The sequence below is a fragment of the Chiloscyllium punctatum genome, chromosome 2 (genome assembly GCF_047496795.1).
Source record: "Chiloscyllium punctatum isolate Juve2018m chromosome 2, sChiPun1.3, whole genome shotgun sequence".
Lineage (NCBI taxonomy): Eukaryota > Metazoa > Chordata > Chondrichthyes > Orectolobiformes > Hemiscylliidae > Chiloscyllium > Chiloscyllium punctatum.
Window position 1 is genome coordinate 83831173 of NC_092740.1, and position 27972 is coordinate 83859144.

The 27972-nt window shown below is 44.0% G+C and overlaps 1 protein-coding gene across 3 annotated transcripts in view; it reads left to right on the forward strand.

Moving 5' to 3' along the window:
• mfsd3 (major facilitator superfamily domain containing 3) overlaps window positions 1–27972 on the forward strand; it is a 113939-nt gene that overhangs the window by 47135 nt on the left and 38832 nt on the right. For all 3 annotated transcript variants that reach the window (XM_072584936.1, XM_072584946.1, XM_072584956.1), the window contains exons 5-6: window positions 2337–2440; window positions 26015–26124. In XM_072584936.1, coding sequence (XP_072441037.1) covers window positions 2337–2440; window positions 26015–26124 — 214 coding nt within the window. The remainder of the gene's footprint in view (window positions 1–2336; window positions 2441–26014; window positions 26125–27972) is intronic.

A 27972-nucleotide genomic window follows, 5' to 3' on the forward strand; every position in this document is an offset into this window, starting at 1 on the left:
CACATGGTGGAGGAACCTTTTCATTTGCAATGGAGCAAGAATAGACAAAATCTCCTGGTCAAATGAGGAGACTTTGCGCCATGGCCCTAATTTTCAGTCTCCCTACTTTGCCAGTTACATAGAGAGAGTACAGAAGTGGCAAAAATATTTTACGTTATGTTGGTTTCACTTTGCTTGAATCTTCAGCACTGTTATTTGTTGTGATTTGCTTATTCAGAGGCTAACTGGCTGCCTCACGGTTGGCACGCATTGAAGATTATCAGGGAGTCAGAGACCCTTCTTTATTGTGGAGGAAACAATGAAGCGTTTGCAATCTTTGAATGCTCATATTAGTGCTCAATGTTGTACTCGCCACTCTGGGGCACGGCTGAACTTGTAGACTCAGCTGGCCTTCCATGCGATGCATTTTAAAAGACATCTCTGTCAGCAGAAATAATTGAAATTTTGTAGGTGAACTCAAAGTCTTGTGAAGATTGTGCCAGCCAATATCCTGTGTGGATTCACATAAGGACAGTAGTAAAACCTCTCTTTCGGCTTCTCATTCATTCACTTTGATTGACTGTTTCCATCACATTCAGAATCTTAACCTTTTGTCTCATTTTACTTCTATTCATCAGAGACTGTTCTACCTTGCATTCCTCCTCCACTCCTCTGTGCTCCTGATCTTATTCCACACCGATGTTACCATGGATTTGTCTTTGCTGATCATGAGCGCCAGGTTGATGTAAAAGGTTATTCCTTGGGTCCGCTTGCTTGTGTCACAGACTTCAATAAGGAGAACTGCTGACCTCAGCCACAAATACACAAAGCCAACTGGCGCACATCACCTTTAAAATAACATGAACTGGGAGTTCACGAGTCCACAAGCTTCTCTAGTGCTACTGACTTTATCTTGGAGGTGGGATGTAATTATAAAAGTTTAATGCTCATGACTATTCATGATAGACAAATGCATTACAAGTGGAGAATCTGGCATTTCTCACCATGAGATCCAACACTTCACAAACACGCTGCTGAATGGATCTCTGCATCTCAAGTCACCATTAATAAATTAACATTTCAGCTCTTATTCAGTTCAGGAACCCTGACTGCCACCTTCAATGTTTGTAAGGCTTCATAAAATCCCTTTTATACAATTACCGATTTAATGTGTACACTGTCACACCTCACTGAGGTAGCACACTGGAAATCAAGCCCTGCTATTCCTGGAGTCATGATAAAAGCTAAAGATTTTACACAAGTACACATTCCCCATTTTGCCTGTCTCTTTAAACCCAGAAAGCACATACCAGGTTCCGGGGCTATAAACCATAAACAGTTATAAACTATTGACGTATAAATCTATTGGTTAAGACTCTAAACTCTTTCAAAACTCTCCCCCACATGCACATACAAACAGAAAAAAAAAATTGGCATTGCATTTAGAGGGAAAATCAAGAAAGGCAGTTCAGTGGTCCCTGTTCATTGGGTTCTCTTGGATTATCCTTTTGACTTGCCAGGATTGGCTGCTGCTCGACCTCTCTTCTTTAAGTACTTTCACTTGCTTGTAAGAGGCACTGTGTGACTGGTTCGTGACTTTTGAAGTCTCTGATTTATTGGCTAAAAGCATCAGCTTATAGCAACTGCAGAGAGAAAATAAACTGGTTTTATTCAGGTTTTATGTGTTTTTTGAACTGCAGAGAAAAGGACACTACTTCCCCTTCTGGAGGTCTGAAAGTTATTTCTTTCATATCTCCAAGTTCTTCAGCTACATAAAACCAATCAGATTGTTGTGGAATTGTCTTGCAGAAGACCTGCAAATTGTCACCACTCCACAGATCAATCCCCTATTTGTTGCTGACCAAATCTCCCTTTGTACAGGCTCCCTGGGTCTAGTTCATCTGCAAAAACCTCCCCCTACTGTTCAACAAAGAGCAGTGTAAACAGCACTCACAATGAGTGGCAGTAACCTGCTTTTTAAAATTGCAGCAAGTCTTCCACAATGTTTGGTTTAAAACAGTCGCTTTCCCATTTCAGTCCACAATAAAAAATACAGAAAAATAGGAAGATAGAGTCTTACATCAAAGCCAATAAAATAGCACTGTAATAACCTAAATTCATTATAAATATTAATGACATATCTTTATGGAACTTAAAGTTTAATTATATGAATAAGAAATTGAACTTATTTTGAATTTTTGAAGTTATGAAAATGTTATTCTCTTTAAATCTTTGCATATTTAATTCTCAAGTGTTGAAGTTCCTTGATAGAATCTGTTGTATGAAATAACAACTCTATGCTTCAAACAACAGAATCAAAATATATTTACTTGAATATAATTTGTTTTCAATTACAGTGCATTTTCACTTATTCTGAGTCTGTTTGTGATGCGTGTTGGAAATTTGAGTTTCCAGACATTACTTCTCCTTCTGTTTGAAAGTGAATCCTTGACAATGAAAGGTATGTTGAATGTACGATATGTAGGTTATATGTTTGTAAATAGGCTATTGTTTTCCTATAACAATGCCAAGACTTCAAAATGTAGTTAGCTCTATATTGCTTTGAGATATCCTGATGTTATGAATAGTGCATAAAAATATATTTGTTTTGTTTTATGTGAACTACATTATGTAACTAATGAATACGGTAATGTGTGAGCTGGTTGATCTACAGGAGGCAACCATGTAATGATAATGTCACTGTATTAATAAGCCAGAAACTCAGGCTAATGTTCTGGGGATAAGCCCTTCATTCTTGGTGAAGGGCTTATGCCCGAACCATCAATTCTCCTGCTCCTCGGATGCTGCCTGACCTGCTGTGCTTTTCCAGCACCACACTCTTGACTCTGACTCCAGCATTTGCAATCCACACATTCTCCTAATGTTCTGGGCACACCTCCATTTTAGGGATACTTATATTCATGGTCAGGATGGGCAAAAAATGCTGGCCCAGCCAGCGATGCCCACATCACAGGAGTGAAAGAATAAAACAAAACTCTCAACACATTTCAAATAATAATCTGGAATTGAAAGCTAGTCTTGGTGATGATGACCACAATAACTACCGTCGATTGTTGTAAAAACCTCCCTGGTTCATGAATGTCCTAAGGAAGGAAATCAGCCGTCCTTATGTGGTTTGGTCTTGGACCCCAGACTGACAGTTGACTTTTTACTGCCCAAGCAAGCCCTTCAGTTTAAGGCAAGTAGGATGGACAACAAATACTGGCCTTGTCAGGAATGCCCATATCCTGTGAAAGAATTGAAACAAATGTTTCCACCTTTAACAGAATGCACAGAGGTAGCAGTGTATGCTATCTAAAGAAATGCATTGTTACGCACCTAGGCTTCTATTGACAACTTCCAAGCTGTGACCTATACTACCCAGAAAGATAAAGGTAGTCAAATCAAGGTCCATCCAGACTATGGAACTTTGTTGCCATTCCTTCAGTGTCACTGTGCCAATATTTCCCAACAGCGCTGTTAGGTCTACTTTCATCTCAAAGACTGTAGGAATAGGAGGATAGAGCACATGAATACATGGCTGAGGAGCCTGTGTATGGGAGAAAGATTCATATTTTTGGATCATTGGAATCTCTGATTGGGACCTGTACAAGAAGGATGGATTGCACCTGTGTTGGAAGGGGACTAATATACTGGCAGGGAGATTTGCTCGAGCTGCTCGGCAGGATTTAAACTCGTAAGGTGGGGTGGGGAAGGTGGGGGGTGGGGGGGGGGGGGGGGAGGGGAGGGTGGGGAGCAGGGTAGTGCGCGGCAGGACCCAGAGAGATAGCGAGGAAAGGGATCAATCTGAAACTGATACAGTTGGGAAAAGGAGCGAGTCAAACAGACAGTGCAGGCAGGGAAAAACAGAGAGCAAGGTAGGACTGATAAATCAAACTGCATTTATTTCAATACAAGAGGCCTAACAGGGAAAGCAGATTAAGTCAGGGCACGGTTAGGAACATGGGACTGGGATATTGTAGCAATTACAGAAATATGGCTCAGGGATGGACAGTACTGGCAGTTTAATGTTCCAGCATATAAATGCTATTAGAAGGATAGAAAAGGAGGCAAGAGAAGGGTGGGGTGGGGGAGGGGGTGTGGGGTGGGGTGGGTTAGTTGGCCTTTTTGATAAGGGATAACATTATGGGTATACTTAGAGTGGATATTCCTGGAAATACATCCAGGGAAGTTTGAGTGGAACTGAGAAATAAGAAAGGGATGATCACCTTATTGGGATTGTATTATAAATCCCCCCAATAGTCTGAGGGAAATTGAGAAACAAACTTGAAAGGAGATCTCAGTTATCTGTAAGAATAATAAGGTGGTTATGGTAGGGGATTTTAACTTTCCAAACATTGACTGGGACTGCCATAGTGTTAAGGGTTTAGATGGAGAGGAATTTGTGAGGTGTATACAAGACAATTTTCTGATTCAGTATGTGGAAGCACCTACTAGAGAAGGTGCAAGGCTTGACCTACTCTTGGGAAATAAGGCAGGGCAGGTGACTGAGGTGTCAGTGGAGGATCACTTTGGGGCCGGTGACCATAATTCTATTAGTTTTAAAATAGTGATGGAAAAGGATAGACCAGATCTAAAAGTTGAAATTCTAAATTGGAGAAAAGCCAATTTAAACAGTATTAGGCAAGAACTTTCAAAAGGTGATTGGGGCAGATGTTCACAGGTAAAGAGATGGCTGGAAAATGGGAAGCCTTCAAAAATGAGATAATAAGAATCCAGAGAAACTATATTCCTGTCAGGGTGAAAGGGAAGGCTGGTAGTTATAGGGAATGCTTGATGTCGAAAGAAATTGAGGGTTTGGTTAAGAAAAAGAGGGAAGCATATGTCAGGTATAGACAGGATAGATCAAGTGAATCCTTAGAAAAGTAAAAAGGCAGTCGGAGTATACTTAAGAGGGAAATCAGGAGGGCAAAAAGAGATCATGAGATAGTTTGACAAACGGGGTTAAGGAGAATCCAAAGGGTTATTACAAATACATTAAGGACAAAAAGGTAACTAGGGAGAGAATAGGACCCCTCAGAGATCAGCAAGGCAGCCTTTGTGTGGAGCAGCAGGAGATGGGGTTATACTAAACAACTATTTTGCATCAGTGTTTACTGTGGAAAAGGACATGGAAGATATAAAATGTAGGGAAATAGATGGTAACATCTTGAAAAATGTCCATATCACAGAGGAGGAAGTGCAGAATTTCTTGAATCTCATAAAAGTGGATAAATCCCCAGGACCTGATCAGGTGGACCCTAGAGCTCTGTGGGAAGGTAGAGAAGTGATTGCTTGGGCCCTTGCTGAGTTATTTGTATTGTCAATAGTCACAGTTGACGTGACGGAAGACTAGAGGTTGGCTAACATGGTGCCACTGTTCACGAAGGGTGGTAAGGACAAGCCAGGGAACTGTAGACCAGTGAGCCTGACATCGGTGGTGAGCAAGGTGTTGAAGGGAATCATGAGGGACAGGATGTGCATGTATTTGGAAAGGCAAGGACTGATTAGGGATAGTCAACATGGCTTTGTGCGTGGGAAATCATGTCTCACAAACTTGATTGAGTTTTTTGAAGAAGTAACAAAGAGGATTGATGAGGGCAGAGCGGCAGACATGATCTATATGGACTTCAGTAAGGCGTTCGACGAGGTTCCCTATGGGAGACTGGTTAGCAAGGTTAGATCTCATGTAAGACAGGGAGAACTAGCCATTTGGACACAAAACTGGCTCAAAGGTATAAGATAGAGGGTAGTGGTAGAGGGTTGTTTTTCTCATTGGAGGCCTATGACCAGTGGAGTGCCACAGGATTTGTGCTGGGTCCACTGCTTTTCATCATTTATATAAATGATTTATATAAATGATTTTGATGTGAGCTTTAGAGGTATCATTTGTAAGTTTGCAGATGACACCAAACTTGGAGGTGTAGTGGACAGCAAAGAAGGTTACGTCTGATTACAACAGGATCTTGGTCAGATGGGCCAATGGGCCAAGGAGTGGCAGATGGACTTTAATTTAGATAAGGTCCATCTAAATTATGGGAAAACAGATCTTGGCAGGACTTATACACTTAATGGCAAGGTCCTAGGAAGTGTTGCTGAACAAAGAGACCTTGGAGTACAGGTTCATAGCTCCTTGAAAATGGAGTCACAGGTAGACAGGATAGCGAAGAAGGCATTTGGTATGCTTTCCTTTATTGGTCGGAGTTTTGAGTACAGGGGTTGAGAGGTCGTGTTGCAGTGGTTCAGGACGTTGGTTAGGCCACTTTTGTAATATTGTGTGCAATTCTTGTCTGCTTCCTATCGGAAAGATGTTGTGAAACTTGAAAGAGTTCAGAAAAGATTTACAAGGATATTGCCAGGGTTGGAGGATTTGAGCTAAAGGGAGCGATTGAATAGGCTGGGGCTGTTTTCCCTGGAGCGTCGGAGGCTGAGGGGTGACCTTATAGAGGATTATAAAATCCTGAAGGGCATGGATAGGATAAATAGACAAAGTCTTTTCCCTGGGGTGGAGGAGTCCAGATCTAGAGGGCATAGGTTTAGGGTGAGAGGGGAAACATATAAAAGAGATCTAAGGGGCAACTTTTTCCACCCAGAGGGTGGTATGTGTTAGGAATGAGCTGCCGGAGCAAGTGATGGAGGTGAGTACAATTGCAACATTTAAAAGGCATCTGGATGGGTATGTGAATAGGAAGGGTTTGCAGGGATATGGGCCGGGTGCTGGCAGGTGGGACTAGATTGGGTTGGAATATCTTGTCGGCATGGTGTGTATAAGGAAATAGATTAATTGTGGATATTAGAAATGTATTATGATAATTTTATGAATGTGCTGTTCTATCAAGTAAAGGTCTCAAAGCATGCACCCAATTTAAATACTTTTTAAAGTCAAACTCAACTGACATTTTTGCTTCACCAGTAGTTCTTAAAATGTATTGCTTGTTGAGTATTAAGTATCACAGGGACAGATTTCACTTTCAATCTCAAAACAATCATAATTCAACTCAATCTGAATTTTGGAACAGAATGTTAAATAAATGAATATTTGCAAATTCTGCTTTTATTTATCTATGGAAATAATTGAGCCCTGCTACACTTTCTCCCCCATCTTGTGAAGAAAGACCTTCTCTGCATCACAGTTCTGATCTCCTTATCGACCAGGTGAAACTCGAGCTAGCATTGCTTCTTCCAGGCCCATTATTACATTATTACCTTTAAAGAAATCACTTTTTTTGTGATGGTCTCCAATGGTCCCTTTAAGGACCAGTGATACATGTCGACTGAAAGAGACTCTCGGAAGAAGATTGTAGGCAGTGCTGTTCTGGCGTGGACTCATTGGCCCTTGTAATGCCTGTTGTGGCTTGTTATGTGGATACAGCAGTAGAGAATTTCTATGCCATAAAGCCAACTTTCCAGCAAATATATGTAGCAACAATATTGAATAGAAAAACAAGTTATTGTATGAGATGTGGTCAGCACTGGCAAGGCTAGCATTTGTTGTCCAGCCCTGGTTACCGTTGAACTGATTGGCTCTGCAGACCATTTCAGAGCATGATTAAGGATCAACCACATTGCTATGGTTCTGGAGTCACTTGTAGACCATATCAGATCAGGTAAGGATACCAGGTTTTCTTCACTGTAGGACATTAGTGAACCAGATAGATTTTGACAAAATGGTCACCAGATCAGAACTGTGATGCAGAGAAGGTCTTTCTTCACAAGATGGGGGAGAAAGTGTAGCAGGGCTCAATTATTTCCATAGATAAATAAAAGCAGAATTTGCAAATATTCATTTATTTAACATTCTGTTCCAAAATTCAGATTGAGTTGAATTATGATTGTTTTGAGATTGAAAGTGAAATCTGTCCCTGTGATACTTAATACTCAACAAGCAATACATTTTAAGAACTACTGGTGAAGCAAAAATGTCAGTTGAGTTTGACTTTAAAAAGTATTTTTAATTCGAGATTTTTATTGAATTTGGATTTCACCATCTAGGACCACCGTCATAGAAGAATTTCAACTCATGTCCCCAGAACCAAAGCCTGGGTTGCTAGATTATGACCCAGTGACTTAGCCTACGCCATTGTCTTCTCTCAGAGGGGAGTGCAGAAATGCAGTGAAGCGTAAAGTTTACATAAAGTTCAGGAATTATGTTTTATGTTTGATCTTAGCTTATCTGGTTAGGAAAGGCTATGGGGAGTTGAGCCAAATCAGTCTTAGCTCCACTAAACAACATTATTTCTTCCTCTAGACCTACTAAAACTGTTAGTGATTGATATTTCCAGAATTCCAGAAGAAAATTGCCCACTGCTGTTTGATGCAGGCACTATTTTTAATATAGAAGATTTCAAGGTGTTAAGGAACAGGCACAATGTGAAAATGGGTTGTGATATTTAAACTGAAAAAGGACATGAGGAAGATGACGGTTGTGAAAAATAGGAAAGTTTACGAAAGCAGAGGTTGATTTGTAAAGAGGACCACAGCCATTATAAAGAGAAAAACACTAATTGTGCTTCAGGCAGATGCCAGGTAGAAAATATAACTGAGAATCACATTATTATGGAAGGTTCAGAGGTGAGGTCTACAAACAAATTAGAATTAAGGGAATGTGTCTTGAGGGTGGCAACCAAATGAGGAAGGGAATCCCAAAGTCTTCTATTGGCATATTCATAATAAATGGGTGGTAAAAGGATAAGAGTTGATAAGGAACCAAAAAGGAGATTTACATATCGAGACGCAGATGCGTGGTTGACATAATAAGTGAATATTTTCAATCTGTCATTGTCAAGGAATATGATGCTACATACACAATGCCATAGAAAAATTGTCAGCAGTTGCATGACTTGAATAGAGTCAAAAAAACTGCAGATGCTGGAATCCAAAAAAAACAGGCAGAAGGCTGGAACAGCACATCAAGCCAGGCAGCATTAGGAGGTGGAGAAGTTGACGTTTAGGTTATAACCCTTCTTCAGGGTCCTGAAGAAGGCTTGCATCTGAGAAGTCACACAACACCAGGTTATAGTCCAACAGGCTTATTTGAAATCACAAGCACAGGTGACCTAACAAAAGAACAGCGCTGCAAAAGCTGGAGATTTCAGATAAACAAGTTGGACTGTAACCTGGTGTTGTATGACTTCTGACTCCAGTCCAACACCAGCATCTCCACATCATAGAGAAAACTGAAGTAGTTCGTACACTGATTAATCAATAAGGAGAGGTATTAAATAGTCTGAATATATTTAAAGTGGATAAGGCACTAGGCCTGATTAAGTTGCAATTAAACATATTGTGAGAAATGAGATTGTAAATCGCAGAGGCACTGGCAGTCAATTTTCAGTCTGCCTTAGGCTTAGGCTATAGAATCATAGAATCCCTACAGTGCAGAAAGAGGCCATTTGGCCCATTGTGTCTGCACCGATCCTTCAAAGAGCATACACTATCCAAGCAGCAGCCTCAATGCCCATAATGTTTAGTTGGTTAGCTTCTTGGGACAGAGAATAAGCTCTGAAGAGGTGGTTTATGATACTGGTACAGAACTATGAACATGTGAGTTCAACAAAAACCACCAAGACCCTCAACAGATTTTGAGGTCTGGACTGATCAGATGGTGCTCTGCAATATGGAACTGGGAGAAAGTCATTTATGGTTCCACTATGCTGTGCATTACCCAGCCTAGCCATGCAGAGAGGAGAAGCCTTGGGAGAGGACTATTTGACAGAAGTAGTTCTGACCTCTCATGTCAACTGTGATAAGGCTGAGGGTGAGCCACGCTTGCCAGGTGTGTGTGCCAGTCTAGATGCCTGGGAGACCAGGGAATCTCTTATGGTAAGAAGATTCCAACAGCAGTGCATCTCCTGCATAACAACATCTTGGCTTTTGTTACCCTTCTTGTATTCTCTCCCTCTGAAGAACATAAGGACTCGTGTCTGCTATGCGCAATCTAGATTCACAAATAATGTCATGCAGAGGGAGCCACATGAACACAGATCCCACAACAGCATTAACATAGCCCCAGTTCACCCACAGGTAATGTATTAATGCAGCTGGAGCATCATGTAAAAAAGGACAATCAGTTATTTACAACATTTATTCACATTTTTGCAAGACTGTGGCTGCTTACGTGTCACCATAAGAAGTTTTTTTTAAGTCTTAGCGAGTTTTGAGAAGATTTGTAGCTCAGGTTGAGGTTCCAGATGTAGGTTTACTCACTGAGCTGGAAGGTTCATTTACAGAAGTTTCATTCCAAAGCTCACTGAAGATGTTACCTAGTATGGTGACGATATGTCTGAAAACAAATCTTCCAGCTCAGCGAGCAAACCTTTTTTTTAAGTCTTCCCACTTTCCTGAGAGGTGCCAGGTCCTGGATGGGATTCAAGAATCTTGGAATCCCATCCAGATCCTGACTCCTCTCCTCTCGGATTTTCACAAGCCTCAAAAATATTCTATCTTTCCAACTGTCTCCCCAGTTTCCAACATATTTACGAGCCCCCACCTTAAGCCCCTTCTGCATGGTTTTCAGGAATTATAAATGTGTGCCCTTAGAATCTCATCACTCTGAAGCCTTCCCCCAACTTCACTTCAACCAATGACTCTGCTCCAGTCGTTGACTGTCCTCTTCTAGGGGAGTAAGAATGGTCAGGTTTGCAGTAAATACAATTGTATGAACGAGGTATGGAAACCAGTTAGTGGCAGGAAAAGGATTTGATGCATTTAATGTTTTTCCAAAGGATACCGTTAATTAAACAAAAATCCTGCTTTGTATTCCTAATTTGAATTATTCTTTGTTGACATACAGCTGAGGAACCTTGACAAAAACATGACCTATATTGCACATATCCTTTCTCTTTGTAAATAGTTTTTAATTCCTGCGACTTCTTATGTTGTTTTCACTTGTTTGCTGTCTGGTTGAAAGGTTTCTTTAATCTACTCATTTTTGCAAATAAAGTGGCTGAGGAAAGACTTTGAAATATAAATATCAAAGAAAGAAAGAAAGGGTTAGAATTTGACTTGAGAAAAGGACAGAATGTAAGAATATGAGACACTGCTCTTATTTGCCGATAACTCCAATAGGTCACATAATGCATCAAAGTTGATGCCATGGATGATAAAACAAGATCACAAAATGGTTTGATCTCTCATGTCATGACTGGCAATAGATGTGCTATTTATTTCAATAGCTTTGTCAACAGAGATGTGACACCCTTTAAGCAACTGTCAAAATTTTGACAAGTTTTAAAAATTCTAATTCTATGTAGCGTAGAGGAGGTGAATGTGCTTGGAGGAGATGGGATGGTTGAAATATTAATGAAAATATGGTGTATAGCTAAGAGTTTGTGTACTTCCATTTGCTCCATTTGACTTTTGAATAGGATGTAGTGGAATGTAAAAAAAAATACAGAATTCTTTAATGTAAAAAAAAGAATCCATCTAATCCTATGCTTTCTGTGCTTTTAACTGAAAGTTGGAGTGCTGTCCCCCTCTTGACTGTCCCAATGGTGACCTCATCTCTGAGATTCTGGAATATAAGGGCAAGGTTTACCTTCAGCTTCTGAGCCCCACATCAAACTGTAATGTGGGTCAGAATTCTGGACCATGTAGAAAGCAAGTCAGGAGCAGGTCCCTCGGGTGACCAAATGTGAGCTTGAGTCAGTCTTGCCGTCTGCTCTCAAAACCTGGGGTCAAGCAGAGCCTTTCCAGTTGAAAGCACGTAATAGAGAGGGTACTTCAAGATGAAGGCGCCCTTTAAGAAGCTTTTTAAAATTTAGACTTGAAAGGATTATGTTAGGTTAAGGTTAAAGCTTTAGTCGTATTGTCCATAATAACAAAACTAGAAAAGCAAGAAAGAACAACAGGTGTACAAAGATTGGAGAAAGTGAGGACTGCAGAAGCTGGAGATCAGAGTCAAAAAGTGTAACGCTGGAAAAGCACAGCAGGTCAGGCAGCATCCGAAGAGCAGGAGAGTCAACATTTCGGGCATAAGCATTCCTGATGAAGGGCTTATGCTCGAAATGTCGACTCTCCTCCTCGGATGATATATGGACAGTCAAGGCTAGAAGCTTAGGAGCCACACTGTCAACAGGATAATGTTGGCCTTGGGTGAAGTACAAACAATGTCTATGAAAGACTGTGAGAAAATAGCAGACCATGTAAGAGACCTCGATAGAGAAGTGTAGGAATTCTAATATGTCTGTTGGAATTATTTCTACAAAGCTTGAAGCAGTTGGTAACACACCAGTGTTAGATTTATATTTCTCAGTTATAAGACTGGCTATCCCTGCATACCCTCTTCCTGTGAAATAAGCAATTGTCACCTCATTTCCTGACTCCTCTATTGAGTTGTCCAATAACATCCTAAAAATATGTATTGCAGCTGGGTCCACTACGTTGGAAGAGGGAGGAGGGCCTCTGTACAGGTTAGCTTGCCCTCCTGCAGGGGGGAGGGGGTGCTCTGGCCCTGCCTGAAGTTCTAGTCCCCCTTCCCCGCCCAACTCCCCGCTCCCATTCTGCTGCCTAGGGATGCTTCTGAACTGGCCTCCACCATATGTGGGAACCTGTAGGACAATTGAAAAATTCCAGTTGGTCTATTTCTTTTAATGGCCTTATAAGGCTGTTAATCAGCTGGATTGGCTAGCTGCCTCTTAACCCTATCCACCCATTCCCTCCTAGACCAGTCCAACCTCAAAACAAGTGGCTCATGGAAACAGGGTGCAGCCAGTGAACTGGAACACTGACTGGCAGGACTAGCCTTTGGACCCTTTGATTTTGGCCCCAGTGGGCTATAAAAGTTAAGTCTCAAGAGTCAGTGCCTGTAGATAAAGTGCCCAGTGTTATGGAGGTAAGTAATCCACTAGTTGTTGAATAACTGAAACCACTTACACTTGTAGAAGTCTTCTGGGAATTGGAGGAACCATCCAGACAGATATAAATTTCTGCTAAATATTGCTTTTACTGATGCACTTACATCAGCCTAATATTAACAGTTTAGTCACATCCATCACATAGAAGACACAAGGAGAACCCTTGCCCTCTCCTCTTCACCATCCTAGGTCAATTGACTGTCAATGGAAGAAACATCTTCACCCCAAATTGTAGATATTGTATAGAAATTGCACATTTTCCATTCCTCCCACAACTTAGGGATTTGGACCTCACTTCCGATTGCAATTTCCATCTAAGAGGTCACCACCCAGAAATACAGACTTTTTTTTGACTACTGACCTGATTGTTTAAACGGTCACTGTGAAGTGGAGCTAATCAAAATTGGAATAGAAACACAAATTATTTTGAGTTTTGTGTGATCCATCATTTAAGCCACCAGAAACAGTTGGGGATGGAGGTCACATAGCACAGACAGACCCTGATGTATTTCTCATGATGGTCAGCACTGACAGGTTACTCCAAAAACCAGCCCCACATTATGGGGGATATTGGTCAAGAGATGGCCATTTGTAACTTTACCCATTAATAACACTAAAGCTGAAAAAAGGACTGGCTGCCATTTTTTTAAGGAATTTTAAGAATCTTTGTTAACTTCAAGTGCTTGTTGCGGATGTGCATTTTGTATTTCTGCAGCACTGAATTAAGCTGCTCCATTAACCTCCCCGATCCTTTTTAAAAGTGTTACTTTATTCAGTTGTAGGAAGCGGGCATCTTTGGCTGGGCTGACATTGTTTGCCCATGACTAGTTGCCCTTAAGAAGATGGTCTTCTTGAGCAGCTGCAATCCATGTGCTCTAGGTAGACCCACAAGGATTTTGATCCAGCAACACTGAAGGAATGGCAATAATTTCCAAAACGGATGATGAATGGCTTGAAGGGAAACTTGCAGGTGGTGCTGTTCTTATGAATCTGCTATCCCTTGTCCTTCTAAATGAAACGATGGTGAATTTGGAAGGTGCTACCGAAGGTCTCTTGGCGAATTTCTGCAATGGATCTTTTAGGTGGTAAACACTGCTGCTACTGAACATCGGTGGTGGAGAGAGTGGATGCTTGTGGATATAGTGCCAAGCAAGTTATTGCTTTGTCCTCAATGTGTCAAGCTTCCTTGAGTCTTGTTGGAGTGGCACTCATCCAGTTAAGTGGGAAGTATTCCATCGCACTTCTTACTCGTGCATTGTAGATGGTGGATAGACTTTGAGGAGTCATGAGATGAGTTACCCACTGCAGGATTCTTAGCCTCTGACCTACCCTTGCAACCACTGGATTAATATGAATCCCATTCTGTTAGTGGTGAATAGTAATCCTGTAGGACGTTGATAGTGGGATGTTTAGTGATCTTGATACCATTGAATGGCAAGGAGCTGTGATTAGATTGTCTCTCATTGGAGATTTGTGGCACAAATGTTACTTCCCACTTTTCAGTCCAAACCTGAATGTTGCCTAAGTCTTGATGCAATCGGACAACGGACTGCTTCAATATGTGAAGAATTGAAAATGGCGCTGAACATCATGCAATCATCAATGAACTTCCCCATTTTTAACCTTATATGGGAGAAAACGTCATTGATGAAGCAGCTGAAGATGGTTGGGCCTAGGACATTATCCTGAGGAATTCCTGCAGAGATGTCCTGGAGCTGAGATAACTGACCTGCAATAACCACAGCCATCTTTTATATACAGGTATGACTCCAACCAGCAGGGTGCTTTCTCCTTGATCCCCATTTATTCCAGTTTGCTTGGGCTTCTTGATGTCACATTCAGTCAAATGCGACCTTTATGTCAAGGGCTGTCACTCTCAACTTACATCTCGAATGAGCTCTTTTGTCCATGTTTGAACCAATGCTACAATGAGGTCAAGACTGATCGGGCCTGACAGATCCCAAACTGAGCGTCATTGAGCAGATTATTGCTCAGCAGGTGTTGCTTGATAGCGCTCTTGATGACACCTTCCAGCACTTTTACTGATGATCAAGAAAAGACTGATTGGGTAGAAATTGGCCAGGTCGGATTTGTTCCTGCTGTTTATGTATAGGACATACCTGGGCAATGTTCCACATTGTCAGACAGATGCAAATGTTGTAGTTGGACAGGAATTGCTTGGTAGGAGTGTGGAAGTTCTGGAGAACAAATCTTCGGTACTATTGCTGAAATGTTGTCAGAGCCCATAGCCTTTGTAGTATCAGGTGTCGCTGATCATTTTTTGATATCACATGGAGTGAATCAAATTGGCTGAGGATTATCATCTGTAAAGCTGAGGACCTCTGGATGAGGTCCGGATGGATCAATCCACTCGGCACTACTGGCTGAAGATTGCTGCAAATGATTAATCCTTATCTTTTGCACTGATGCGTTGGGCTCTTCCATCATTGAAGGTGAGGATATTTGTGCAACTTCCTCCTCCAGTGAGTTGCTTAATTGTCCACCACCATTCATGTTGGTTGTGGCAGGAGTGTAGAGCTCGGATCTGATCCATTAGCTGTGGGATCACTTAGCTCTGTCTGTCACTTACTGCTTATGCTGATTGGCATGCGAGTGGTCCTGCTTCATAGCTGCACCGGGTTGACACCTCATCTTCAGATATGCCTGATGTTGCTCCTGGGATGCCCTCCTGTACTTTCCATTGAACCAGGGTTTTTTTCTCTGGCTTGATGGTAATAGTTGAGTTGGCGATATGCTGGGCCATGAGATTGTGCTGGAGTATAATTCTGCTGCTGTTGATGGCCCGCAGCACCTCTTGGATGTCCAGTCTTCAGTTGCTAGATCTCTTCAATATCTGTCCCATTTAGCATTGTAAAAGTGCTACACAACACAATGTATTAATGTGAAGGTAGGACTTTGTCTCCACAAGGACAGTGCAGTGGTCACTCTTATTGATACAGTTACTCAGATGCATCTGCAGCTGGCAGATTGGTAAGGATGGAGTCAAGTGTGATTTTCCTTCTTATTCGTTCTCTCACCGTCTGCCATGGACTCAGTCTTGCAGTTATGTCCTTTAGGACTCGACCAGCTGGACCAGTAATACCGCTGCAGATAGTTATTTAAATCTCCCATCCAGAGTACAATCTGCACACTTGCCACCCTCAGTGTTTCCTCAAAGTGTTGCTCAACATGGTGGAGCATTGAGTCATCAGTTGAGCGAGGACAGTATGTGGTAATCCTGTTTGACCTGGTGTCACAAGGCTTCATGGTGTCTGGAGTGAATGTTGAGGACACCCAGGGCAATTCCCTCCTGACTGTATAGCACTATGCAACCACCTTTATAGGGCATGACCTACTGATGGGACAGGATATATCCAGAGATAACGATGGTGGTATCTGAGATAGTGTCTGTAAGGTTGAATATTCCTTGAGTATGAGAAAGTTGTTGGAGGGCATTCTGAGAAACAAAATTGACATGCATTTGAAGAGGCAAGTGCTGATTAGGGATAGGCTGCATGGTTTTATGCATGGGAAATCATGTCGGACAAACTTGATTGAGTGTTTTGAGGACATTACCAAGAAGATAGATGAGGGTAGAGTGGTCAATGTTGTTTATATGGACTTGAGCAAGGCGTTTGACAAGATTCCACATGGTAGGCTGATTAGTAAAGTTAGACCTCTGCCACCCCATCTATAAGAGCCCAATTAATGTTACACCCCAATTAATGTCAGAGCCCCTGCAATCTCCTCCCTTACCTTCTACAGCAGCCTGCAATAAGTGTCATAGATGTCATTGAAATGATATCCCTTGCCATTTCACTGCTTTTTTTTAAATTTCAAAAATATACTTTATTCATAAATACTTTGATCTATACAACTGGACATGCCATACATATGTAAACATTCCATTACTTTGCGTATCGAAACAGAGTAATCATTCCTATTTACAGGTTGGTACGATTACATTTTGAGCTGAGGCGTCAGCAGAGCCCAAATGACTGCGCGGGCCCCCTGTTCTTCTTTAGGAAGGCAGATGTTACACGGTGGTCTTTCCCCACCGCGCCTTGGCGGTAGCTGCCCCAAGCTTCAACGTGTCCCTCAACACGTAGTCCTGGACCTTGGAATGTGCCAGTCTGCAACACTCAACTCCTTCAGCTGGAAGATCAACAGGTTTTGGACCGCCCAGAGAGCGTCCTTCACCGAGTTGATGATCCCCCAGACACAGTTGATGTTCGTCTCAGTGTGCGTCCCGGGGAACGGGCCGTAGAGCACGGAGTCCCGCGTCACGGTGCTGCTCGGGACAAACCTTGACAAACACCACTGCATTCCTCTCCAGACTTCTTCTGCATAGGCACATTCCAGAAGGAGGTGTGTGACAGTCTCATTCCCCCCGCAGCTGCTTCGAGGGCAGCATGCAGTGCGGCTGAGAGTCCGGGCATGCATAAAGGATCTCACAGGCAGAGCCCTTCTCACCACCAGCCAAACCATGTCTTGGTGCTTGTTAGAAAGTTCTGGCAATGAGGCATTCTGCCAAATGGCTTTGACAGTCTGCTCAGGGAACCGCTCGACAGGATCCGCCCTCTCCTTTTCCCGAAGGGTCTCAAGGACACTACGTGCTGACCACTTCCTGATGGACTTGTGGTCAAAGGTGTTTTTCTTCATAAACTTCTTCTCCACGAAGGACAGGTGATACGGAATGGTCCACCTACTCGGAGCGTTCCGCGGCAGCGAGGCCAGGCCCATCCTTCACAACACCAGGGACAGGTAGAATCTCAGTACGTAGTGACACTTGGTGTTTGCGTACCGGGAATCCACGCACAGCTTGATGCAGCCACACACAAAGGTGGCCATCAGGGTGAGGGTGGCATTGGGTGTATTTTCTTCCCAGTTGCCCAGATCTTTGTATAGTGAGTCCCTTCATACCTGGTCCATCTTTGACCTCCATATAAACTGGAAGATGGCCCGGGTGACTGCAGCGGCACAGATTCTGGGAATAGGCCAGACCTGTGCCACATATAATAGCAATGACAGTGCCTCACACCTGATGACCAGGTTTTTTCCCGCGATGGAGAGCGACCGTGGCTTTCATCTGCCCAGTTTCTGCCTCACTTTGCTGATATGCTCCTCCCAAGACTTGGCGCACGCCCCAGCCCCCCTGAACCAAATACCCAGCACCTTCAGGTGGTCAGTCCTGACGGTGAAGGGGATCGAGGATTGGTCGGCCCAGTTCCCGAAGAGCATGGCCTTGCTCTTGCCTCAGTTTACTTTGGCCCCCGAGGCCTGTTCGAACTGGTCACATATGCACATGAGTCTGCGCACGGACAGCAGATCTGAGCAGAAAACGGCAATGTCATCCATGTACAGGGAGGCCTTAACCTGCAGGCCCCCGCTGCCAGGAATAGTCACCCCTCTCAGGCTCGCATCCTTCCTGATGGACTCGGCAAATGGCTCTATGCAGCACACAAACAAGGCAGGAGAGAGAGGGCAGCCCTGCCTGACTCCAGATCTGATTGGGAAGCTATCTGATTCCCACCCATTGATTGAGACTGCACTGACAATGTTGGTGTAGAGCAGTCTGATCCAATTGCAGATTCCCTCCCCAAAGCCCATTTTGGAGAGAACATCTCTCATATACCTGTGTGATATCCTGTCAAAGGCTTTCTCCTAGTCCAGCCTGATCAGGCAGGTGTCCAACCCTCTGTCCTGCATGTAGGCGATCGTACCTGAGGAGGGCGAGACTCTCAGCGATCTTCCTGCCCAGTACAGCACAGGTTTGGTCATGGTGAATCACTGACCCCAGAGCAGACCTGACCCGGTTGGTGATTACTTTTGACAGAATTTTGTAATCTGCATTCAACAATGAGATTGGTCTCCAATTTTTGAGTTCCTCCCTCTCCCCCTTCCACTTGTAGATGAGGATGATGATGCCTTTCCTCATGGATTCACTCATGGTACCTGCCCGAAGTATACTGACATTTACCTCCAGCAGGTCCCGGCCAATCAAGTCCCACAGAGCGGAATAGAGCTCGACCGGTAAGCCGTTGCTTCCGGGAGTTTTATTCTTTTCGAAGGACTCGAGGGCCTTGGTCAGCTCGTCCAGAGATATCGGCTGGTCCAGCCTCTCACGTGTTCTGTCCTCTAAGACCTCAGTGATGGAGGACAGGAACGACTGGGAGGCCGCCATGTCGGTCGGCTTCGCGTCATACAGACTGGCATAGAAGAATTTACTGATCCTCATGACGTCAGCCTGAGATGACGTTATCGAGCCATCTTCTTCCTTCAGACTGCTGAGCACGGAGCTCTCTTTGTGCACCTTCTGGAAGAAGAAACGTGAGCACGTCTCGTCCTGCTCCACCGAGCAGACCCTGGACCGGAAGATTATCTTGGAGGCCTCCGAAACAAAGAGCGAGGCTTGCTGGCCCTTCACCTCCTTGAGGTCCTCCGTGACATCGACCCCCATCGTCTGCAGCAGAAGCAGGTTATGCATATTTTCATGGAGTTGGGACAGTTTTCCCCGCCTCTCTCTCGCCTCCTGAACACCTTTGAGGATGAAGAACCTTTTGATGTTCCCTTTTACTGTTTCCCACCATTCTGCTGGGGACTCAAAGAGGGGCTTCGTGGTTCTCCAACCCGCGAAGTCCCTCTTGAGCTCCCCAGTGTTTCCCGGGGTCAACAGCTTTGTGTTCAGCTTCCACGTTCCCTTACCAGCCCGCTGCTCATCCTGTAAGTGACAGTCAGCCAGCAGGAGGCAGTGGTCAGAGAAGAACACCGGCTTGACGTTGGTGGATCTGACCGAGAGCGTTCGGGACACAAACAGGTAATCTATCCTTGAGCGGATAGACCCGTCTGCCCGTGACCAGGTGCATCTATGCTGCGCTCCGTCTGCAGGGGTGCTGAAGACGTCATGCAGCTTGGCATTTTTGACCGTTTCCATCAGGGCTGTGGATGTGGCGTCCAGTTTACTGTCCCCCCCGCCGGATCATCCATCTGCATCAATGATACAGTTGAAGTCTCCGGCCAGAATGACCGGCCTGGACGTAGCCAGCAACAGTGGAAGCTGCTGCAGGACGGCCAACGGTTCATTCTTACCCACTGGGGCGTACACATTAATCAGTCTCAGGGGAGCATTCCTGTACATGACGTCAGCGACAAGGAGGCGCCCGCCCATCACCTCCTTAACCTCGGAGATGGTGAAGTTGCCTCCTCGCAACAGGATACCCAGGCCGGAGGAGCGGCTATCGTTGCCCCCCCGACCAAACCGACGGCCCATGGGCCCACAAGCTCGACCATCTCCTGTAGCTGCTGAGGTGCGGTATCCCACACTCCTGCAGAAACAGGACGTCGGCTTTAACGTTGGCCAGGAAGGCCATCGCAGAAACACATCGCGTAGCCCATTTGATGCTACGCACATTGATGCTGGCAATTTTTAACCCCATTTTAACAGTTTACAAGGTTAACAGTGTCCATTTGCTGCTGGTCTTGCCCCTCTGGGGTAGCTGTGTGCATCCCCTGTGTGCAAAATGCTGGACCCTCCCAGGGCTGAGGTAGCTGTCCGGCTCCACGCTGGAGCCATTTCCCCGCTCTGGTGTCTTCAGGTCGGGCCCAGGGTCGGTACCGTCCTGTTCTCCATCTGATAGTGGGGCTGTCACAGGACCGCTGCTCCCAGTTACCTGGAGCTGTGGGCCAGTGGGTACCTCTTAGTTCTCACCAGGTGGGGGGAGGCCTTTACCCATCCCCTCAGAGAAGATTCCCCTGGCCTCGGAATCTACTCAGATGCCATTTGCCATGCGGCTGATGGAGCTGCCACCCCCACGCTGATTGATGATGTCACTTCTGCCCCTATCATGGCCACTCCCACAACCACTTCCACCCCTCACAATTCCTCATGCATCACACATGACATCACTTCCGCCCTTCACATCATCGCCGATACCACATGCTCAGTGACTTCTGCCACCCCTACTGCCATGGTCACCACCACTTCCGCCCCCACCAGCGCTACTCACCTGCATTCTGCTGACATGCCCCCCACAGACCCCACTGTCACTATTCCCACCCCCCAGAACCCCGAGGGGAACACTACCCCTGCTCTTGACTCCACCCCCATTCCCCCCACCATCACACCCACTCCAGTTACAGCTCCACACCCACACCAGATCCCAGCTCCCAGCTCTGCCGAGTTTTCATCATCCCCCCAGACCTCCCCCTCACTGAAAACGAACGATCAGTCCTCTGCAAAGGACTCACCTTCATTCCCCTCCATCCACGCATCAATGAATTTAAAACACACCGTGACGTCGAACAATTCTTCCGTTGCCTCCGCCTCCAAGCTTACTTTCACAATCAAGATTCCCGCCCACCTTCCGAGGACCGCTTCACCCACCTCCAACACACTGCATCCACCCTGCGCTGGTCTATTACCTGCCCTCGACCTCTTCATTTCCAACTGCCGCCGGGACATTAACCGCCTCAACCTGTCTACCCCCCTCCCCCACTCAAACCTGTCACCATCACAACACGCAGCCCTCCAATCCCAACCTCATCATCAAGCCAGCGGATAAAGGGGGCATAGTGGTAGTCTGGTGCACTGACCTCTACACCGGTGAAGCCAAACGCCAACTCGAGGACACCTCTTCCTACTGCTCCCTCGACCATGACCCCACCACCCATCACCAAACCATCATCTCCCAGATCATACAGAACCTCATCACCTCAGGAGATCTCCTAACCACAGCTTCCAATCTCATAGTCCGGGAACCCCGCATTGCCTGGTTATACCTCCTTCCCAAGATCCACAAGTCTGACCACCCTGGCCAACCCATTGTCTCAGCATGCTCCTGCTCCACTTAACTCATCTCTACCTACCTCAACACCGTCCTATCCCCCCTAGTCCAGGAACTCCCCACATATGTTCGAGACACCACCCACGCCCTCCACCTCCTCCAAGACTTCCGTTTCCCAGGCCCCCAATGCCTCATCTTCACCATGGATATCCAATCCCTCTACCCCTCCATCTGCCATGACCAGGGCCTCCAAGCCCTCTGTTTTTTCCTCTCCAGACGTCCCCAACAGTACCCTTCCACCAACACTCTTATTTGTTTGAACGAACTGGTCCTCAACCTTAACAATTTCTCCTTTGAATCCTCCCACTTCCTCCAGACCAAAGGGGTAGCCATGGGCACACGTACGGGCCCCAGCTATGCCTGTCTCTTTGTTGGCTACGTAGAGCAGTTGATCTTCCGTAATTACACCGGCACCACTCCCCACCTCTTCCTACGCTACATTGATGACTGCATTGGCGCCACCTCGTGCTCCCGCGAGGAGGTTGAGCAATTTATCAACTTCACCAACACATTCCACCCTGACCTTAAATTTACCTGGACCATCTCTGACACCTCCCTCCCCTTCCTGGACCTCTCCATCTCCATTAATGACGACCGACTTGACGACTGACATTTTTTACAAACCCACCGACTCCCACAGCTACCTGGATTACACCTCTTCCCACCCTACCTCTTGCAAAAATGCCATCCCGTATTCCCAATTCCTCCGCCTCCACTGGATCTGCTCCCAGGAGGACCCGTTCCACCACAGAACACACCAGATGGCCTCCTTCTTTAGAGGCCGCAATTTCCCTTCCCACGTGGTTAAAGATGCCCTCCAATGCATCTCGTCCACATCCCGCACCTCCGCCCTCAGACACCACCCCTCCAACCGTATCAAGGACAAAACACCCCTGGTGCTCACCTTCCACCCTACCAACCTTCGACTAAACCAAATCATCCGCCAACATTTCTGCCACCTCCAAACAGACCCCACCACCAGGGATATATTTCCCTCCCCACTCCTTTCCGCCTTCCGCAAAGACCGTTCCCTCCGCGACTACCTGGTCAGGTCCACACCCCCAAACAACCCACCCTCCAATCCTGGCACTTTTCCCTGCCGACGCAGGAACTGTAAAACCTGCGCCCACACCTCCTCCCTCACCTCTATCCAAGGCCCTAAAGGAGCCTTCCACATCCATCAAAGTTTTACTTGCACATCCACTAATATCATTTATTGTATCCGTTGCTCCTGATGCGGTCTCCTCTACATTGGAGAGACTGGGCACCTCCTAGCAGAGCGCTTTAGGGAACATCTCCGGGACACCCGCACCAATCAACCACACCGCCCTGTGGCCCAACATTTCAACTCCCCCTCCCACTCTGCCGAGGACATGGAGGTCTTTGGCTTCCTTCACCGCCGCTCCCTCACCACCAGACGCCTGGAGGAAGAATGCCTCATCTTCTGCCTCGGAAGACTTCAACCCCAGGGCATCAATATGGACTTCAACAGTTTCCTCATTTCCCCTTCCCTCACCTCACCCTAGTTCCAAACTTCCAGCTCAGCACCGTCCCCATGACTTGTCCGGATTTGTCCTACCTGCCTATCTCCTTTTCCACCTATCCACTCCACCCTCTCCTCCCTGACCTATCACCTTCATCCCCTCCCCCACTCACCCATTGTACTCTATGCTACTTTCTCCCCACCCCACCCTCCTCTAGCTTATCTCTCCACACTTCAGGCTCACTGCCTTTATTCCTGATGAAGGGCTTTTGCCCGAAACGTCGATTTTGAAAGTCCTTGGATGCTGCCTAAACTGCTGTGCTCTTCCAGCACGACTAATCCAGACTGTTAGAATGTTGGTATGATGCCACATTTCTGAAGGGACCACACATGTTACAGAAGTTGCCTCTTATTCTTTGATACTGCAAGAGGATACAAACCCAGTCTGTCAGACCTTTCTTCACAGGGCAACTCACCTACTCCTATGTATTAATCTAAGTAAACTGCCTCTGCATTTCCATTTATAAATTAAAAACAGAAAATGCTGAAAATCTGAACAGGTCAGGCAACATCCAAGGAGTGGGAACAGATTAAGCATTTTAATTTGATGACCTTCCAACAGCTAGTTTTTAACTCTAGTTTTCTCTACAGATGCTCCCTGACCAGCTGAGCTATTCCAGGTTTGTTTTGTTCTTCAGATTTAGTTAAAACGAAACAGAACACAAACTAAAGTGTCTGTGCCTAGGTACCCTGTACCTAAGATGGTGCCAAGAGGCAACATAACAAATGTTTCAGTGCACTCAATAAAGGCTATTCTATTCTATTCAAATTAAATAAATGCTCTGTGTCGTGAAGAGACTTATTTGTTTGTATTTGATAATAGATTTTTAAAAAAATCTCAATTTATTATAATATCTTATTTGTTCTTTCTCATACAGAAATGTTTTTTAGAAATATATAGAAAACAGCTTCATGTCCTATGGGTTATCAACACAGACACTCTCACACACACCAGGGCTCTGTGCCAACATTTATACAGCCTTCAGTTCAAATAAATGTTTGCCGAGAATTTCAGCCATGAAATGCAAGCCTGTTCACCGCCCACCAGCGACCCCCCCCCCTAAAAAAAAATGAAACTAGCAATGATTGAGCACATGCTCATTGTGGGACAGAAGTATCACTGTGCTGGTGAAATTCAAATAATCAGTGAGTGGTGTCCATACCAGAAATAAGAGACCTCGCCTCTGTTTGAGGCACTGTGCTCAAGATTTGTTCACCTTAAAGTAACCAATATTGGATGCACTCATTAAAACAATTCCACTTGCAACCTAATAGATAATTCTTAGAAAGAGTATCTACTAGACCAGACCATGCACAAATACATCTTTCAAGTGAACTACTCGTACCACCCCTCCATTGAATTGCACCACTCTCTTCTTTCACGATTTGGAGATGCCGGTGTTGGACTGGGGTGTACAAAGTTAAAAATCACACAGGTTATTGTCCAATAGGTTTAATTGGAAGTACACTAGCTTTCGGAGCACACCTGATGAAGGAGTGGTGCTCCGAAAGTTAGTGTGCTTCCGATTAAACCTGTTGGACTATAACCTGGTGTGTGATTTTTAACTCTTCCTTCACTTAATTCTAGTTGTGAATTACTATTTGCTGTTGACAGCATATTGATTCAGTGTCAAAGGCCTAATATTGGCTGATTCTTGTGCTTTTCATGATGATTCCCTGTCCCCCATGTGCCCAAAATAAGTTTGCTTGAATTTCTAGTTTTGATCCATAAATTTTAAATTTGTTTGTGTTACCTAGAGAGCAGTTGATGCCATGAACACTATGAATAAATACTGCCAATAGAGGAGGGAGTCAAAAATAAAATGTTTGCAAAAGTATTTCCCAAGTGGCATCTTGAATTTTTATTTCACGTTATTTGTCATTCTGGTCCTCATGCACCTTCCAATTCTACTTTGCGTAGGATTTTCCAGCAAAGTAAATTAATTGAAAATGTTTTGTTCAAGTTATGCATTGTTCTAGATTGATAACATTTGATGCAAACTGTTTAGTAATATCCAAAGTACAATACAATTAAGTGCATTTATATATTTTGCTGTTGGTAATGACAGATTGCTGTAATATGAATCCTACAATCTACATTTTCCGTTCTGATTTAGACTCAACCTGTGATTTCATTGAGTTGCCTTAATCAATGAGCTGCTTCAAAACCTTGACAAAACTATTTCCCTTAAAAACAGTCTAAACTCCAAAAAAAGGCCTCTGTCCTTGACACCTGGGAAATAGTTGTGCAATATATGATAATAAAATAAAATATCAAGAAGAATATTAATGTTTGCAATTCATTGAAAATTACTAATGGTCAGTGTGCTGCCATGATTAATACCAGATTACGTTTGTCAGACAATTTCTCTAATCAGCAGTAAAGATAATTTCAATTATTTACATTTTAAATGACATGACAGAAATACTGCTGCTGGGCATTTTGATTTTCTTGAAATGTAATCCCTGCACCCCTGTAGCACAATATATATCAGACTTTTATTGTTCAAATGTAATTGTATAAATTCCTGACTTCCTTCCTGGTTTTGCAATGCAGTTTAGGGGTATTTTTGCTTTGGAATGTATACTAGATATTGGCTGATAAATAAATACTAGATTTGAATATTTTTGAGTTTCTGCTCGAAGAGGAAGCAGGTGTTTTCTTGCAGGCAGTATTTCGGACTATGCTTTCTCCAATGTTAGAATGTTATTCTGCTTCTTCCTTGTGTAATGTTGCAACCCATCACTAAAATGTCACAAAGTTTCAACTTCAACTTATTTTCTGTTTGTCCTAGGTGCAGCTGTGCTAAGTATTATTTTACAGCATTTTCTAGGTGGATTGATAACAACATTGACATTTAGTATCATGATGCTGTGCACTCAGAAGGCTGAGGAAAGAATACAGGTAAAATTGGTGTATTAGTCATTATTTTTACCAATCTGATATTGTATTTCAGTATCAGTTTTGTTATCCTCCATGCAAAATTTAGAGGAAACAATTCTTGTTACTTCTATCATGCTGTCCAGTCTTGAGACATACTATTTAGAAAAAACATTACTTTTATTGTTCATTTTATTCCCATCATAAATATGAATGCCAAGTTATTCTGTTGTAGGGAGTGGGTAAGTTGTTGGAGGGGATTCTGAGGGACAGGATTTACATGCATTTGGAAAGTCGAGGACTGATTTGGTTTAGCCAACATGGCTTTGCATGGGAAATCGTGTCTCACCAACTTGATTGAGTTTTTTGGAGAGGTGACAAGGAAGATTGATGAAGACAGACATCAGCATGGTATTCAGCAAGGTTAGATCACAAGATTAGATCAACAAAGCATTTAACAAGGTTTTGCATGGTAGACTGGCTAAGAAAATCAGGACAGTTGGATACAAAATTGGCTTGAAGGTGGGAAACAGGGGGGTGATAGCAGACGGTTGCTTTACAGACTGGAGGGCTGTGACCAGTGGTATGCCACAAGGATCGTGTTGGGTCTGTTGCTTCTCGTCATTTATATAAATGATTTGGATGTGAATATCGGAGGCATGGTTAGTAAATTTGCAGATGACACCAAAATAGGTGATGTAGTGGAGAGTGAAGAAAATTATCTCAGTGTATAATAGGACCTTGATCAGGTGGGCTGAGAACTGGCAGATGGAGTTTAACTTGGATCAAATTGAGTTGTTGCATTTTGGTAAGGCAAACCAGAACTGGATTTATACACTTAATGTTAGGGTCATGGGGAGTGTTGCCAAACAAAGAGACGAAGGGGTATGGGTACATAGTTCCTTGAAAGTGGAATTGTATGTGGACAGGGTGGTGAAGAAGGCATTTTGCACACTTGCCTTCATTGGTCAGATTAACCAGGGTACTGCTTCATAAAATGACAGTTTTTTTTTTAAATAAGGCAAAGTAATCTAGCATTATCTAGAAGGATTCAATGGTTGCTAACTTTTCTTAATTGTACAAATGTTGTTTACAGTGCCTGCATGCCTTTTTAAGTATGCAGTTTTAAGGTTCAGTGGGTTCTTTTTACCTTAGCTGAGAAATCTAGAAGCAAGGGGTGGGGAGTGGAGTTTGATGGCAAACCTCAGAATAGTTCCACCACAACAGCTGATGCAACTTCAGATCAGTCAATAAAGCTGAAGTAAAGAACAATTTTAGAAATGGTGAACATGACAATTGTCATTACTTGTTAAAACCCGTCCAATTTGCTGTCCTTACCTGGCAAGTCTAAACATGACTCCAAAACCACAGCAATGCACTTGCCTCTTAAATTCCCTTTGAAACTGCCCAGTATGCCATTCACTTCATGGGCAACTAGGGATGGGTAGTAAATTGCTGACCCTCCCCGCTATGCCCTATTCCCATGAAAGAATAAACAAAGTAAATGTTTGATCATTTTGGATTGAGATAAGTTGTGTGGATCGTTGGATTTCTACATTTCATCACTGAATATATTTAAGGCTAAGAAAGCCAGGTTTTTGGTCACTGAAATAAGCAAAGGATGTAGGGAACAGTAAAGGAAATGGGATTAGCCACGATCATATTGGAGGGAGGAGCTTGATCACAAAGATTCATGGTTTGTAAAAATTCAATTTGATGCCAAGCAGCACAATATTAAAGTCTCACCCAACAGCCCGTGCTCTCTCGCTTACATTGGCTCATGATTGACAGATGTCACAGATTTAAAATTGTTACCCTTGTCTTTAAATCTCTTCATGTTGTTATCCTTCCCTCTCTCTGGTTCCTCCTCCA